Raw genomic sequence first — 16,396 nt, forward strand, 5'->3', positions numbered from 1 at the left:
TTCATCTTCAGGCCATTACTCAATGATGCAGCCTCCTGTGATGGATACTTAGACATTAGGAGTGTTATTTGGCAGAACTTTCATATGAGGATCTCCAAATACATTGAAAACATGCAAGAATTAATCTTCACAGTCTCAAGGCATAAATCTGATCTCAGCACACTGCCACCAACTCATAGTTCTGTAAGTGAAAGCAGACGGGCACCTCGAGATGGTACACTAGCTTGCTATTTTCAACTAGGAGACAGAACAAGTTCAGCAAGAAGCCCTCAGCCATGCGGGAGTCAAATCGAGCCACTTCCCAACAGTATAAGCAAAGCTGAATTTGGTCGCCTTACAACAAGAATAAATTAGTTATTGGATTTATGTCTGGAGATCCAGATTGACTGTTCCTGCTGCTATGGGGATGGTCCTGTGAACAGGAACTTTAATGGGCTGGTCGTGTACTTTGACCTCTTGTGTGATGGTGGCAGAAGCACCAGGAGGCAACTCCAGAACCATAACATAACCAAAATAAGCCAAAGGCAATGGCTACCATTACTGGAGATGTATGGGCGATACCAGCAATGTGTTACCCAAACCAACTGTTTTGTTCAGAGCCAAAGCTAACCTCATGCCTTAGCTTCCCTGCTTTCTGAAAGCCATGCTCTAATTTTACATCTTAAACCTAGATTTCTGTGGCACACTTGCTGATGCACATCAGGAGCAAGAGAAGCCCATGGGTTCCACCATGTTTGCACTCTCGTCATGCAGGATTAGAACTGGCCTTCTCGTCTCAAAGCCTGTCACAAATCTGGACTTGAAACAGAGAGACTTAATAAATAAGTGAACAGGTGTCAGTTTTATGAAGTACATTACCTGCATAAATCTCACCCAGTGCAGCCACCTGTCATTTGCAGCACCCCTTGAGACCCTAATGGCTGATAACTCTTGCACATCGCTTTGCAACCCATTATACAGGTGAAGTGTTATGATAAAACCTTCCTCCTCACCAATTCCTTCTGTTTTACAGATGCAATCTGAGCGGAGGCTGAAGAGATCCCATCCCCCATGGCAAAGATAAGGTTACGGAGGGTAGGTCTTACTAAAGATTTTGCAAGCTGCATGAATTATTAAAGACCGTTATGATATAATGACAGACATATCAGGTTATTTGTTTATTCTTTGTATAATTCATGACTCTCTTGGGAGCCAGAGAGAAGCAGGATAGTTTGTTGCATCTTCTTGTTCATTCCAGTAAATCCTCACCACCAGATGGAAGGCTGAAACACCCCAGAAGACAAAATAGCCACAACCTCGCAGGACCTGCACTTCTGGTTGGAGATGGGAGAGCTTTTTGCACAGCCTGGAGAAATACTGAAGCTGTCACTCAAATGCACCAGTCTGGATGGCTGGAAGACAACAGCCCAGGCAGTGTTTCTGTATCATGCCACCAGTACACTGCCACCTAAATCATATGCAAACAGCTTTGGGATTAAATGCTATGAGTTGCCCTGTGCTCCTGTATCATTGCTGAGCAACAGAAGGACTACTGAAGTTGATGCAGGCTCCTGCAAGATTTCAGCATAGTTCACAACAGAGCACCTCCTGGCTATGCAAATAGTAAGATCCTGGACAAAGCAAAGCAGTTCCCCTTGCTTAGGTCATTGTGCAGAGTCTGGTCAAGATATGGGACAAAGCATGATAAAGGATCACCATACCCTGATGGTTGGAATGGAGTTTTGAATATATACACGGTACTCATCTCTCATTTATCTGTTTTAAGGGTGAGGGAGAGACATTATGCCATAGTGGCAACCAGGAAATAAGGATTGACTAGAGCCCCTGATGTGAGTGAGCTTCCCAATGTGCTCCTGTTCACACAAGGTACTCCACCCAGCCATGCTGCTATGCCAGGAAGAGCCATGCTATAAGGAGAGCTGAGCAAAACACAAACATGGCCAAGCTGGAAATGACACACTGAATAACTCTCACTAACCACAGGACTGCTTTCAGCACCCACCCTTCCCACTGCAGATTTCAGCTGGTCAGAAACACAACATTGATCTAATCGCTGAAACAAGCCATAGTAAGGAGTGATAGAGGACTACTGCCTAGGCAGACCTCTGCTGAATTTGTATCTACAACTTCTCTCCTTACCAAGAAAAGATCATTAACCTCTGCCACAAAGACCCCCTGCTACAAAAGCTCTTTAGGGGCAGCTATTGCCATTATTCTTCAGCCTCTAATCATGTTAATCTTAGTCTCCTGGGGATTTTGGAGTAGCCTCTCATAGCATCATTTGCAACATTCCTAAGGAGCTTTCTGGGTGTCACTGTCACTAGATGTCTATCTGCTTAAATCCCTCCCTCTCAAACAACCCCTCTCCACACCACTCCCCTGCTTGAAAGATTCCTGGCTTCTAAGAGAGGGTGGTAATCATTGTTATTATAAAGCACTTAACGATGCTCACTCATTGCATCTCTCCCCAGACAAGCACCCAGACCCCTGTTATTTCACATACAGTCGCCTTCATCTGGAGAAGCTCTTCATTGTGTTAGTCCCTTTCAGCAATGAAAGAAAAAAGGGGTGGGAGTGGAGACCATTAAAAAAATAAGTATTAGTTTACTGCATTTTATGCCATTACCTTTATGACATTACTACTTTGTGATACACATCTAAAAGCTGTCTGCAAAACCTCTCCTGTTGGAAGGTGGCATACAGACCTGCTCTGAAGCAGGGATAGTGGAACCATGAAGCCCACTTTGGTTTTGTCCCAGTGCTGCCACATCATTTGGAGCACTACAGCAACAGGGATGAAACTGTCAGCTTCAGAGATCACCTACTCGCTCCTTCTTCCCATCCAGCTGGGACAAACACTGCTCCCTACACAAGGGAAAAGCATATGCACACCACCTTTCCTTTGAAAAGGATATAAGGATATAAAGGATATTGAAATGGAGGTGGCTGAATCACACTAGAAATACTCAGAAGGTACTACAGGATTTGCTATACATGCTCAGATGCTCAGTTTCCCCATCTCCAGCTACAGCCGGCTTTTCACACCAGAAAGGATGTACCTCCTGTCCTAGAGGACCCCATTGAAAGAGGATGATGTGCACCTTTGGGAACAAGGATGCTGTGCCAAGCATCACGGGAGTTCCCTTTGCTGCAAGCAAATACCACTGCAATAAGCTGTCTGCCCTTTGGGAAGGGAGGGGTCACCAAGAAAGTCTTCTGGAGCCTCAGCACAAATGTGTCCCTCACCATATCCCTCAAGCTATTTAGCCAGCAGTGCACCCACAACCTTGCTTTTGCTGTCACAGTTACCACAGCCACCACTGCAGCATCACAGTTAAATCACAGACACCACAACAGCTCATCAAACATCATTCTGAAGACAGTGACCAACATTAAACTGTCAAATCCTAATATTTCTGACAAAAATATCCTCTGTTTTTTTCAGGAGGATCGAATGGAGCTACAAAGGTGAAGTTGTAGTCTCAAATCCAGACAGACTTTTGGGAGCAGAGTCAAAACTGCAACTCAGCCTCCTGATGCTAAGTTTGAGGTTTGCCCTTGGAAGACAGCTCTTGAACACCAAAGGAGGAAACCCACACAGCTATGGCTATACCAGTATGCTCATATGTAACTGAAATTTAAGATTAGAACATAATTCTCTCTTCTACTTTTCTAAATGAGTATCAACATGAAAACCAAAAGCATCTGACATCTGAAAGCCCTGTGAATAGAATGCGTGTGAGAGAAAGAAAAATCCCAGTCTCTAATGTGGTCCTCTCAATGGGGCCCGTGACATCACCAGCCCCTTTCTATTTAGAATAATGACTTCTTCCACACGCCAAGAGATTTGAAATTACCTGTGAAATATATTTCTCTAGGCACAGGCTCAAGAAGCATGTAAATTACCCAGTTTAATGGCCTTCAGAATTTCTCTCCGAGACACACACATGGAGTGGGAAATGTTCAGATGATGTCTCACGTACCGTCCGAGGGGATAAATGTACATGGGATGGTCAGGAACTACTGCCCTACAGCTCCTTCAGTGATGGTCCCACTGGTGAGTGCCTGTCACAAGGAGGCAATAAGCACAACAGAACTAATCCTGAGTGCATCATCAGCACAAAAATGTAATTTTAAAGAGAGCATTTCTTGGGAAAGGTGCCTAACTGTGACTTCCACAGCACAAGCAGCCAATGTAGGCCTTACATTGCAGCAGAAAGCACCCATTTAACTTGCCAATGCTGTCACCCCAAGAACTCGGCAGGAAGCCCTCTCACCCTCTGCTTAACTGTGCAAAGAACAGTACTGCCCAAGCTTCAGTGCTCAGGCATTTGCCAGAGAATAGTGTCCTTCAGAGGAGCTTGTCATCCACAAGGACAGTTCCCACTCTCCCAAGGCCAAAGAGAGGGACAGATACTGTCCCTGGAGTCCAAATCCTCCTGGCCATATTTCTGTTACTGCAGCTCAATCTGATGTCTCATTTGTAAGTAGCAAAAGAAAGATTAATCCCAAAAGGAAGAGCATGAATTTATTTGGAGGAACAGAGAAGGAGGAATTACATGATCTGAGTTGCATTTTCTGCACCACCACTGACATATTGGAGTCTCCAAAGCCTTAGTTTCATCAGCAAAATGAGCAATGGGGAAGTGCAAGTGCTATTACAAAGTGCATGTGAAAAACCATTGTAAGAGTGAAAGATGGAGAACAGGACAAGATGCTCAACCTGCAGTGGGAAGGGTTGGGGAGGGGGACAATCCCAAGGGCACCATGAAAGAATTACTTCTCTCTCCAGGGAACAAGCCTGAGGCACACCAGCTTTGCTTCTGATGCTAGGCAAGACAGGCAGGTTGGCCACCTTTTAACATGTAGTGGACAGAAAGCAGGGCAGGAGATCAACTGGGGATAAGAGAACTCCTGGAAGACAGGCCTGCCAATGGGAAAATGGGCTAGATTCCTCAGCCTAAATCTCCTCAGAGCAAAGGTGTAAGACAAGGTCTTTGCTGAGACTCTTCCAAAGTGAGAACCTGCCCTCATTCTCAGCCACAAGCATCTTGCTAACCTACATACTGCCAGAAGCTGTGGTATCACAGCAAGATTAACACAGGAGCAATTTTAACAGACAATGAGTTCCAAGCTAATTTTCTCCCTCACCGGTATACCACGATGGGCTGAAGCCTGTCTGGATTCCTCACAGCTATCTGCATTCAGGATTAACTATACATCACTGCCAGTAATGCAAGCAGGCCACTACTTAGGAACTGTTAGAAGATAACATTGCAGTAATGAAAAAAAAGAGAAACAATGTTGTAATAAATATTGTAGCCAAGCAAAGAAACAAAGTTAGTTTCACATGGAAAATAAGACAAAAAATAACATACACTCAGAATAGTCCTGGCTTTGGTCCTGGGATCTGGACTTTAGTGCAATGAACTGCACAAACTTCAGGTTTCAACAAGCTGCAGTTCAGCCAGTACTGCTGGTTGGCTGCTCTGGTGCAGGATGGAACAGCACTCTCAGCACCAGTTCCACCCAGCCCCAAAGCACGTGAATCCTTCACCCAACAAGGGGCATACATTGTTAAGCAGAGAAACTGCAGGTATAGACATTACTTGTGACCCCAGCTGGAACATCTCACCGGCAGCCCATAGCAGGTCCCTTTGCAGCTCAGCAATCTGCAATCACTCTGCTGTTCCTCCATAAGAAGAACAGGTACCATTTACTAAACCCTTCATTTCCGCAGCTGCTTGGTTTTCTCTGGAAGAAACTTGGCATACAAGAACCTCACGCTATCTTGTGGGATCTAATAATAACTGAAATGCACAAACACAGCAATAAGTAGATTTAACTATGAATGAAAGTTGACTATTATGCAAACTACCATCAAAACACCACATCTTTCTTCCTGGCAAGTGGCAAACCCACTCTTCCACCAGCCAGCTGTGACTCCAGAGAACAGGATGGGGTCTGGCTGTCACCTCCCCATGAGAAGGCAGTCATGCACTCAGCTGCCTAACAGTCACCAAAGAAATGACATTTATTGAGTGGCCTTTATAAAATAGAAAAGGCTGCTTTCATCACACATAATCACATTCATAAACTGCACAAGAAAGTGATGCTTTCAGCACAAGGCTCCACTTGGAGCAGTGTCAAGAGAAGAAAGGCAGGAAAAGAAGATTCACACACACCAGCATTGTCACAGGCAGTGCTCCACACAGAGCAGCCTCACCTCCAGTTTGGTAACACCATGCCTGTTTGAGGCAACACAGCAGGAGCAATGCTGTCAGGACAGAGCTGTGGGAGGGGGAAATGGCATGAGGTAGCACAGCAGCCACCACTATGAAGTGAGGCCTCATGCCAAGATGTCAGCCCTTCCATTCCTGCCTGCTCCATCCCCAGGGAGCAAAGGGAAGCATGGGGAAGTTGAAGGTATGAGGTTCCCAAGTGGAAGGAGCCACTTCTCACCGGAGCCCCAGGCCCAGCAAGCAGTAGGAGTGAAACACAGCTAGATTTTTCTCTAAAGACTAGATCAAAACAAATAAACAAGCAAGGAGCAAGTGACACAGAAAGGTTCAATTTAGCCTTAAGATGATGGGTAAAAAGGCAGTACTGATGTCAGAAGTGCCCACACATTTTTGGTGCCAGGCCAAAGAGGCAGGCAGGTGCTAAATGGGGTTATTTAGAAACTGGGACCAAAGCACTAGCAAATAGTAGATGTGTTAGATGTGCTGCATTTCTCCATCTCACAATAAAAATCACATCAGAAACCACTACAACCACCACCACATTTAACAGTTGAAAGACAAGAGGCCTAAAGCATAATCCCATCATTACATCAGGGATGAATTTGGCCCAGTATCTTGAATAATTTCTTTACATTTCTCAGCTTTTAAACCCAACATAACTCTAGCAGAGCACAGCATGACTGGCAGCAGCAAGTTCTTCTGCATCGCAACAAACCCAATGCCAGGAAGAATGGCTCAGTCACGAGCAGTCCCCCAGCATGCAGCCAAGGAGGGGCACCAAAGCATCCTTGTGCACAGAGAGTAACCACTTTGGGCTGATGCTCTTTTGGGCTGTGCTCTTGGAAATGCTGTCATTCTGCAGGAGGGAAAATACTGTGATCAGCTGGGTCACTGACCAACAAAACTTCACACAAACCCAGAATAAATAAAGCCCTAAGAGCTGGTAAAGAGAAAAATACTGGGGTTTTTCTCCATGTCTGTGTGATCTACCTTTCTTCCCAGAGCAGCAGAGAGGAGGGGAAAGCAGAGTGGCCCTGAAGCTGCAAAGCATACCTACTTCACTGTCCTGAAACCCTTTTCAGCTTGCAGGTCTTGAATAATTAAACACAGTTTCTCCCACCCTTTTCTCCCCTGGTATTCATGACATGCTGCTGCAGAAGGTTTACTTGTACCCAGACAATGGGCATCCCTCCCCCTGCAGAGGTCCTGGAAGCGCATGAGCCCATACAATACTTGCCCCAGCCCCGATGCCAAGGATGTGACACTACAGTGAACACTGAGTAGAGACCTCTAATTTATAAGCCTACCTCAGACATGAGGAAATGGTACTTTGGCTCCTCCTGGGTCTACTGACTTCGTTATGGAGCAATAAAAAGATGTTCAACCACTCACAGCTCAGAATCTGACTCAATCTTCAACACCTGATAGAGTTGAATATTAGGCGCTTCGCTTGGCTTAAGTCTGTCTCTATTTTGGTGTCCATGTTACAGCTGCCAAAAATCTGCCTGTGAAACCCAGCATCCGTTAGGAATGCAAAGCACTGCATTCACGACCCTCCCTGTGTCACACTGTAGAGAAAGTATTCACTGGCCACAATAAAAAGATATTATTACATGAAATTTAATAGAGATGAGAATTCAAATACAAGTGCATCTCTGATTCAACAGAAATCGAATTGGTGAGAGCATTATACATTTTTGAAGCATAAGTGGCTTATATAAGGTCAGCTCTGAAAAATATTTAGAAATATGCCCCTTGGTTTGCTTTCTTATTTGAAGAATGAATGCAAACTCAGACTTCAGAGATGGGATTCTTCTGGGCTACAGAATATTAAGTGTCCACTGGAGAAGAAAGGAAGCCTGACAGCAAACCAGGCTGGCAGCTGGTGACAAGAGAAAAGTTTCAGGACAAGCTCTGTTGTGAGTTGAAAGGCATTAGTATTTGTAAGAAGAATCATATCCTCATTTGTCACTTCAGTGGAGATGGATACAACACTCTTTCCCAATTCTTTCCACCAATTTAACAGTTTAAGCAGTAACTTTCTTTGTGCTTGGAAGACCAAGAGGCTTTGAAGCCTGAAAGCTCGAGGAAGGCTCTATTTATCCACAGATCAGGTATGCAGTGGCAGCTACACCGTGAACCTGCACTGTGCCTGCCACATCACTGATCTTAGCTGTGAAAGGGTATTCCTGCAGGAAACAAAGTGAGTCTCCTATTGCCCTTGCTCTCCCTTTTGGATAACACTGACTTAACGCTCTTGTGAGACACACATCTTCCAGGTTATCCCAGGCAAATGCCTTTGGTCAACAGCCATGTGCTCTGCACACTTGCAAGCCTTCCCATCACCAAGTGTCACACAGACAAGCCTGGGCAACTCAGACTTCATCCTTCACTTAGTGCAACTTGGATGAGAAAACCTCACCAAAGTGAGCATATACTTTAACAAAACTGCCCCTGCAAATACCATTCCTACACATGGGCAGCTGCCAGGACTGCGGTCACAAGACTTTCACATAGCTCTCTCCTTGTGCCTGTACCCCCCATCTTTCCCCCCACCTTCCCTGGAGCATAAGTTGCTTTCTAACACTGCACAGATTTTTGCTCCAATGCACAGCATGATCTAACTCGCACTTCATTGCTCTGCACACCTCATCATTTGCACATGAAAACAGCAGTCTCTCTCTATCTCTCCACTTGCTGCAGATTTCTTCCTCCTCCTCCATCCCCCACCTCCTGAACCCTCCCAGCAAAACTCTGCTACCAAAGCTGCAGTGAAGAGGTTCACATTACCAGGACTCCATTGCTTTTACAAAATTTACTAGCGTGCTGTGAAGCTTCATAAATAATTCAAGATAGACAACCTCTGTCAGGTAAATGAACGTGCCTCTTGTAATCCATCACTCCAGGTTTTCTATCATCCTGATGCACATACTCACTGTAAGCACAACCCATACTGATTCATGAACTCCCCAAGTGTCAGTGTGGGACCGGGTAGCACAACAGTTTTGGCACCAGCAGAACACAAGGAAATCCAAATTCTGCCCAGGGCTTCAGTGGAGTCATAAGATACCCACTGGTGCAAAAGTAGCTCCAACCTGGTCCATGGAAAGAGCAGCTCCATTCCCACTCTTGGACAATGCAAGGAGGACCGTGGTTGGGAGGAGGAAGTGGAGGTCAGGAGACATTCTTATTAAAGATCTCCTTTTCATTTCATAAAGATCTCAATTTTCATTCATTAAAGATCTCCTTCATTCAAGATCTTCCAGGATCTTTTACACATACCAGAGCTAAAACTCATGTTGCACCCTGTACTTCTTGGGTTTAACTCCACACACTTCAGTGGTGATACTGCACAAAGGCACCTGCTTCATTAGAGAGATGCAAATACTACCTCTGTCTTGGCAGCTGCAGCCAAGGCTTTATCACAATCAGAACTACTGCATTAAATACCTTATATCCCTATTTAGCACCCAATCTGATTACTATCAGCAAGTACCTCCTCTGGAGGCCTCAGCCTCAATAGGAGTGATGGGGGAAGGCCATATCTTGTGTCTACTGAAAGGCAGGCAGTCTCACATGCTCCCAGGAGGTGTGCTCTGCACAGCTCCTGCACTGTCCCACTAGAATGGAGCAGCTTCCAAGGAGCTCTAACCACAGGCAAGAACAATGACCTTGCACACTTAATGAATAGATACAGAACCCACAGACCATGCAACGTTTGTCTGGCTTGTCTGCATTCAGATCCTGGTGTCTCCTGCCCATGCAGCCCTTTCACTGGCACAAGCTGATCTGGGTGGATATGCCAATTGCTCACACATCAGTCAATGTGAGAAACAATTTACAGCAGAAGAATTAATCCTTTGGTCTTTGTAAACATCCCATCCCTGGCAGTGCTCAAGGCCAGGCTGGACGGGGCTTGGAGGAAGCTGCTCCAGTGGAAGGTGTCCCTGCCCATAGCAGGGGTTGGAACTGGATGAGTTTTAAGGTCCCTTCCAACCCAAACCAGTCTGGGACTCTGTGAATGCCTTTTATTTCTTACTGTATTTATAAGCAAAAGATAACAGCTGAGACAGAACCAGAAGAGTCATAGGACAACTGTCAGAAGTTACAAAGAAAATCCACGTGCATTCTCCAATAGATCAAATGATTAAGCCTAAAGAAACACATGCACATAGTTTGTTGACCCAAGGCAACTCTCCAGTAATAACAGTTTGTACAACCCCATTCTCCATGCAAGCCAGCAATAATAAATGTGAGGATGAAGCCTGGGTTACAGGAACAGCTCAAAAGCAACAAAGTACCACCAGAACCCTGGAAAGGAAAAAGAACTCTGCTAACAAAACACATTTTGCTTTCAAGAGGCTCCTGGAAAAGTAAATATCGAAAGAGTCAGATACTCTCCTTTCGAGCTGAATATTCCACTCCAGTATTTTGCTTGGTAATGACTTCTTCTTTTATTTCATGCCACATGAGTATTTCGTTGGCTGAAAAAAGCATTGTCTAAATTGTACGATTTGTGCACATGCACAACGTTGCAGTGTGCAGATGCCCCAGCACTTAAACCCTCAAGAGCCTTTCTGATGGCTTTTGAAGCCAACTACCAGGAAGCTCGTTCAAGGATAAATGTTCAGGTTTCCATTTAGCCCCTACATAACCACATTCAGCTTTTAAGGGGCTGTTGCACACATGCATACAACACACACAAAGCTGCTTTACAATGAAGCTTCTGAACGATGCCTGTCAAACCCCAAGCACAAGCCCATTTCTACCCTCAGGTCTACATGCAGGTGCCTTGCTGATTTCAGTGAGAACCCACATGCTCTCCCAAGAGAACTTGAATTAACTGTTTTTCAATGTATACAGTTGAAAAACTCAAGCTCCTGAAACCACAGTCTTTAAGGGGATCACTGAAGGCAGGGTATGGTGTTGAAGTGTCACAAAGACAAAAGTGGTGCAGTGCCCTGCTCTGTAATGCCTGCCCTTTCACTATGTGAATGAGACCTGAGCAGGAAGCATTGAAGAATGGTAGAAGGAATGGAGAAAATTCCTTTAAATGCCAAAGAAACACTGCAAATGGCTTTTAAAAACCTTCTGCTCCTCTCCCTGAGGCTGTCCTTTTACCTCGGGGCAGTTCAGGGTGCCCCTGCACACCCCAAAGTGGATTCTGCAACTGATGTACAGCCCACGTGGGGCTGTTACAAGGACACTGTGTGTCTGTGCCTCCACTGTGTACCAGTTCTCATGGAGGTTGCTCAGCCCTCCCAGAAACAGAGTGACGTTATCTCAGTCACTCACAGGGTAAATGACCCTCCCAGGGAGTTGTTTCTCTGCTCTGCCGAGTGTAGAAGCCAGGGCCATATCTGCACTTCTTTGCTGCTCCTTTCCAGACAAGTTCCCTTCCCAAGCATCAAACCTATAACTGGAAGAGATTTTCTGACTGCATGGCAGCTGAGCAGTAGAGCAAGAGAAGGGGCTTCCTGTATGTGGCATCTCGCAAACCCTAAAGCTTCCAGTCCTAATAGAGTTATTTATTTCAAGTCCTGCTAGCCCAGATGTGCCGTCACTACAAGCATCATTAAACTCATTTGGGGTGAAATGACACCAGTACAAATCAACCTGCTACAAAGAAGCAATTAATTTGGCAGAAACAGCCTCAAGCCCACTTTCCAGTGGTGATGGGCACCTATTAGGCCTTACTGCTCTCAGCAGGAGCCTTCACTACCCACTATCCAACAGGAACACTGGTATCATCTCCAGCTTGCTGCCCAAAACTGCTGCCTGCACCTGACAAGAGCTAAATCTCACGGCAGAGAGGCAGGATCGGACCCTGGTTGCCAGGCTGGTGCCTTCCCCTGAGACATCCCTCTCTGCTCTGCCTGGTGGGTCAGAGCTGCCCTGCAGAGCAGTCAGTGGTGAAGTCAAGACTCCCGGTGCCACGCAGCATTCTGCACACACCTGCTTCTTCACAAGAAGCAAATGGCTTGCCACCCTCCAGCAGATGGTAATTTTCTTCCAAGTCCAAGTGACAAAAAGCCTTTCTGCAAAGTGAGGAGGGGGTTTGTTCTGCTCCCAGGCAGCCGTACAAGCAGCACCATTCTCCAGTGCTCACACGCACACAATCCCCACTAACGGGAGGTGACAGCAATACAGGTGCAGGACTCCCTTGACTGACCAGGCTTTCAATCATTCAGCACCAAATCTCTCCAAAATTAAAGCAGAGAATGTTACTGGGCTGCCACAGGAATCCCTCTATGGACTTCATTTAAAAGGAAAATTAACTACACCCAGCAGCCTTCCTTTCCACAGCTATTAATCCCATTGACCACACAGATGCATGTTCTGGTATGTGACCACTCCTAAAAGGAGCCTTGTCAGTCAGTGAGCATCACCCAACACGCCCGCCCCCATGGGTTTGTTCCAATCTGGAATTTTGCTTTTTAAATCTCAATGAGAAATTCCCCTTTGGACAACTGGCTGAGCCGAGCCTTCCTTAGCTCAGCATAAGATGATTAAAACCATGCTACCCGGGAGGAGAGAGATAATGTGGAACATGAGCGATTTATCAGGGACAGAACCAAGAATCAACCTCTGTTGATACTTAATACAATTGTAATCAAAAATAAAACAATTCAAGTAAATTGCTCTTTATTTCCTTCTTCCTCCCCTTAGGAAAAATATCTTAATCGTTCAGTCTGCTGCCTGTCAGAATGAAACAGTTCTGGGGCTGCTTAAAAAAGCAGCCTCATTTTTGAGTCCTGTAGTGACAGATGACTTAAGTGATTTACACAGAAAACCTCCAAACAAGGTTTCTAATCAATGCTCTGAATCATACACAAGGGTGTATTGTCCAAAGTAGGAGAAAATTGGCTTGTAATGGGAAGAATTTAGCAGCCCATCTCATCAGCTCCACTCAGCTTCTGACCAACAAACCTTCCAAAGAGATTTAAGTTATATCCAGCCTCTTTAAAAACAAGGGTGCACGCAGGTTACTACCCGGGGGAACAGTCAGTCCAGGAGTGCTGTTCAAGCCTTGGTGCCAGGCACCACTGCACTCTGCTCCCATTAAATATTCCCTTCCCGAGAAGGCATCACAGCAGCCCTCAGGCAGACTCGCACGGCATTTCAGCCCACACGCTGCTGCGTTAACCCAGCCAACTGCCCAGCAACTGTGCATCCCATCAAACAGCCATTCCCGACTCTTCTCTTCTCTGGGTTCACAAAACAGCTCATAAGGGGAATGAAACGAGCACGACGACACTAGGTCAGGCTGAGGTCTTGCATCCCTTCTGTGCCTCTTCTCCGAATGCAGCCAGACAGCGTTACTTCCCACCTGAGGCACACACACAACTGTGGCCTTTTCAGGACCATTCCTTATGTTTGTAAGGAATCATGAATGGCAGCAGGTTTATTTTTTACTCCTCCTGCTCCCTCAGTGCAGGATCAGACCCACTCTGGTAAGATCACAGATAAGAGCACAGAGCAAACAAAATTCTATCCTAGTAAACTCCACCAAATTACCTGAATAAAAGTGCTTTGGCTAAAATCCTGGCACAGTTGATTAAAATAATACAGATAATGATCAGTCTGGGTGAGGGAAGGCCAATGCATTACTGACACATTATATGCCTCTCATGTATGTCTCCTCTGGTATAGGAACCTTCTGAGAAACTTTCTGCAGTTAGAAAGAAAACACAGCTCTGACTTGTAAACCAGTACCAAGGACAGATTCATTCTACAACATGATTCTGCATACTGAATTTAAAAGGAGAAAGCAACAACTTACAGCCCCTGAAAAGCTGCTGAAATACCAAAACCATCCCACAAACTTTATCTGTGCTTCACCGTGTCCATAATCCCCTTTGCTTCTACAGGGATGCTCATGAAGTAAAGATTATTCATGTGAGAGCAGCACTGGATCAGGCCATCAGGCTGTGGTTCTTGAAGGAAAACTGACATGTTCCTTTTCCTCTCCTCCCCCTGTAGGTAGACATTTCTCAGGGTCTTATTCTGAAAGATTTCTGTATTTACATGAGCAAGGAAAGGGAGCCCAGAAGTCAAAGATATTCTGAAATAGGGATGCACAAACCATAAGAATCCATAGAGACTGTATCTGAATGGGCAGCGCTTCTGATCAAACAGGGAGTGCAAACAGCCGTGCCTCCGGTGAAGCCAGATATTCATTCGCTAAGCTACAGCTTTCCCAATAAACAACACTGGTTCTTGTGCCGATAAGCCTTCTTTTCAGAAGGCCTGACTACATGCCTGTAAAAACGTACTTGGAGATCAAAGACACGAATCGAAGAAGCTTTCAAAAAGACTTCCTATGACATATACATAAAAACCAGATTTCTATCCTTAAGCAAATCGAAAATGACAAGAAAATTGCGACATAAACCACTGCACATCCACTGGGGCAGCTCAAAGTTAAGGGCAACACTGCTATTATTAACTCTATGTCATTGAAAGCTTTCCCCCACCTTCAGAACCGCAGGCTGGAAGGACATGGTGGCAGCCTTTACTTTGAATCGTCTGGATTTTTGTTTTCAGTTTTGTGTCAACAAACCTCAGCATTTCATAACCGGGATGACAGCCTCTTAAAACACATCTCGGCAAGGTTCTGCATGGATGCGTAGAGAGGGAGAGGGCTTCAGGGTTATCACGGTATGCAAGAGAGCCGAACGTGTTAGCAAATATTCCCAAACATTAACTTCCAAAACACTCGCTTTCTTCCAAAAGAAAATCTATTTATATCCTTCCTGCAGCGGCTCTCCAGTCCCCCACCCCCTCACCCATATGAGCTGTTTTCTGACTTTTAACAGATCATAGCCAATTTCTGCCGATCCAGAGAGAGGGAGAAGCACCGCCGGCTCGGACAGCCTGTGGAACTACCCATCTATGATTAGTTTATGCTCAAACTCCGGTGGGTACGGCCGGCTGTGGGTACCATATTGTGTGCTTGAACCGAGCAGGGGAGGATGCGAGTCCTTTTTCGCCTTGCCCCACTCTCGCCACATTAACGCTTCTACCGCCGCCTGCACACCGGCACCCGCCGGGGAAGTTTGTGCTTTCCAGCAACTTTAAGTCCGTTCCTCGCTCCGCCGCTCCGGCGGCCGCAGGGAGCGGAAGGAGACCCCCGAGCCAGACCGCATCCAGCACAGCCCGGCCCGGCACAGCATCGCGCCGGCCGCCAGCACCGGCAGCGCCCGCCGCGGCCCCGCCACTGCCGCTCCCCCGCCCGGCGCCGGCAGGCCCCGGGGCGGCCCCGCGATGTGCAACCGCACCGGGCCGAGCCGCGGGGCCGGGGGTCCCGGCACTTACGTGTGCTGCTGGGGGAAGCTGTAGCCGTGAGCGGCAGGGACGGCGAGGAGCAGCAGCAGGGCCAGGTGGCCGCAGAGGGCCGGGGCGACGGGCGCCGCGCTGCCGGTCGGAGCCGCCATCGCCATGTTTCCATTAACGGCGCGGCGGGGAAGGGGCAGAGGCGGCCCCGCGGGGCGGCTCCCCCCGCCGCCACTCGTGCGGCGAGCGCTGCAAGTCCTCGGCAGGGGGGCAGCGCCGGGCCGGCTGCGGGCACCGACCTGCGGCTGCGGGCACCGACCTGCGGCCGCTCACCCGCGGCTGCCTCTGCGCGACGGACGGCACCGAGCACCGAGCACCGCTACTTTCCCTCAAATAGGCGGGCAGCCGCCAGCCCGGCCCGGCCCTGCCTCCTCCCCGCCCGCCTCCCTCCCTCCGGCCCCCCGCGCCGCTCCGGCCCCGCCGCGCATGCGCTGCGCTCCGCCGGTCCCGGCCCCGGAGGTGCTGGTGGGCACCGGGCCGGGGCTCCGCCACCAGCATCACCCCACCACCGGTCTGTGCCCTGAACCCCCCGGTGGGGCAAACGTAGGCTGCTCTCGGGTGGGTCCCGACCAACGCTTGACCTCGTGGGCTCCTTCCCAGGTTGTCGAGGGTGTTATCTCTGCGCTCCGCATACCCCGTTTTTACTTAGGGCTACTTCCCAGAGACAAATCAACGTATGGGAATCTCCAGTTACCTTAACTAATAAGAGCATCAGCGCTGGCTGTTTTCTGTAAAGTACACTGTGACTCGTGGAGCTTAATGAGCACAATGAGGGAGGGCAGGCTAAAAACTCAAGTAACAGTTAATAAACACAGCCC

At 47.3% G+C, this 16,396-nt stretch overlaps 1 protein-coding gene across 1 annotated transcript in view; it reads right to left on the minus strand.

Annotated features, from left to right (window-relative positions):
• The window catches only part of CACNA2D2 (calcium voltage-gated channel auxiliary subunit alpha2delta 2), a 206,819-nt gene extending 191,086 nt beyond the window's left edge, over window positions 1–15,733 (minus strand). The window contains exon 1 of the mRNA XM_034066070.1: window positions 15,561–15,733. Within this exon, the coding sequence (XP_033921961.1) occupies window positions 15,561–15,685 (125 nt within the window). The 5' untranslated portion in view covers window positions 15,686–15,733. The remainder of the gene's footprint in view (window positions 1–15,560) is intronic.
• Between the last annotated feature and the right edge of the window lie 663 nt (window positions 15,734–16,396).

The sequence above is a fragment of the Melopsittacus undulatus genome, chromosome 9, assembly GCF_012275295.1.
Source record: "Melopsittacus undulatus isolate bMelUnd1 chromosome 9, bMelUnd1.mat.Z, whole genome shotgun sequence".
NCBI classification, from domain to species: Eukaryota; Metazoa; Chordata; class Aves; order Psittaciformes; family Psittaculidae; genus Melopsittacus; species Melopsittacus undulatus.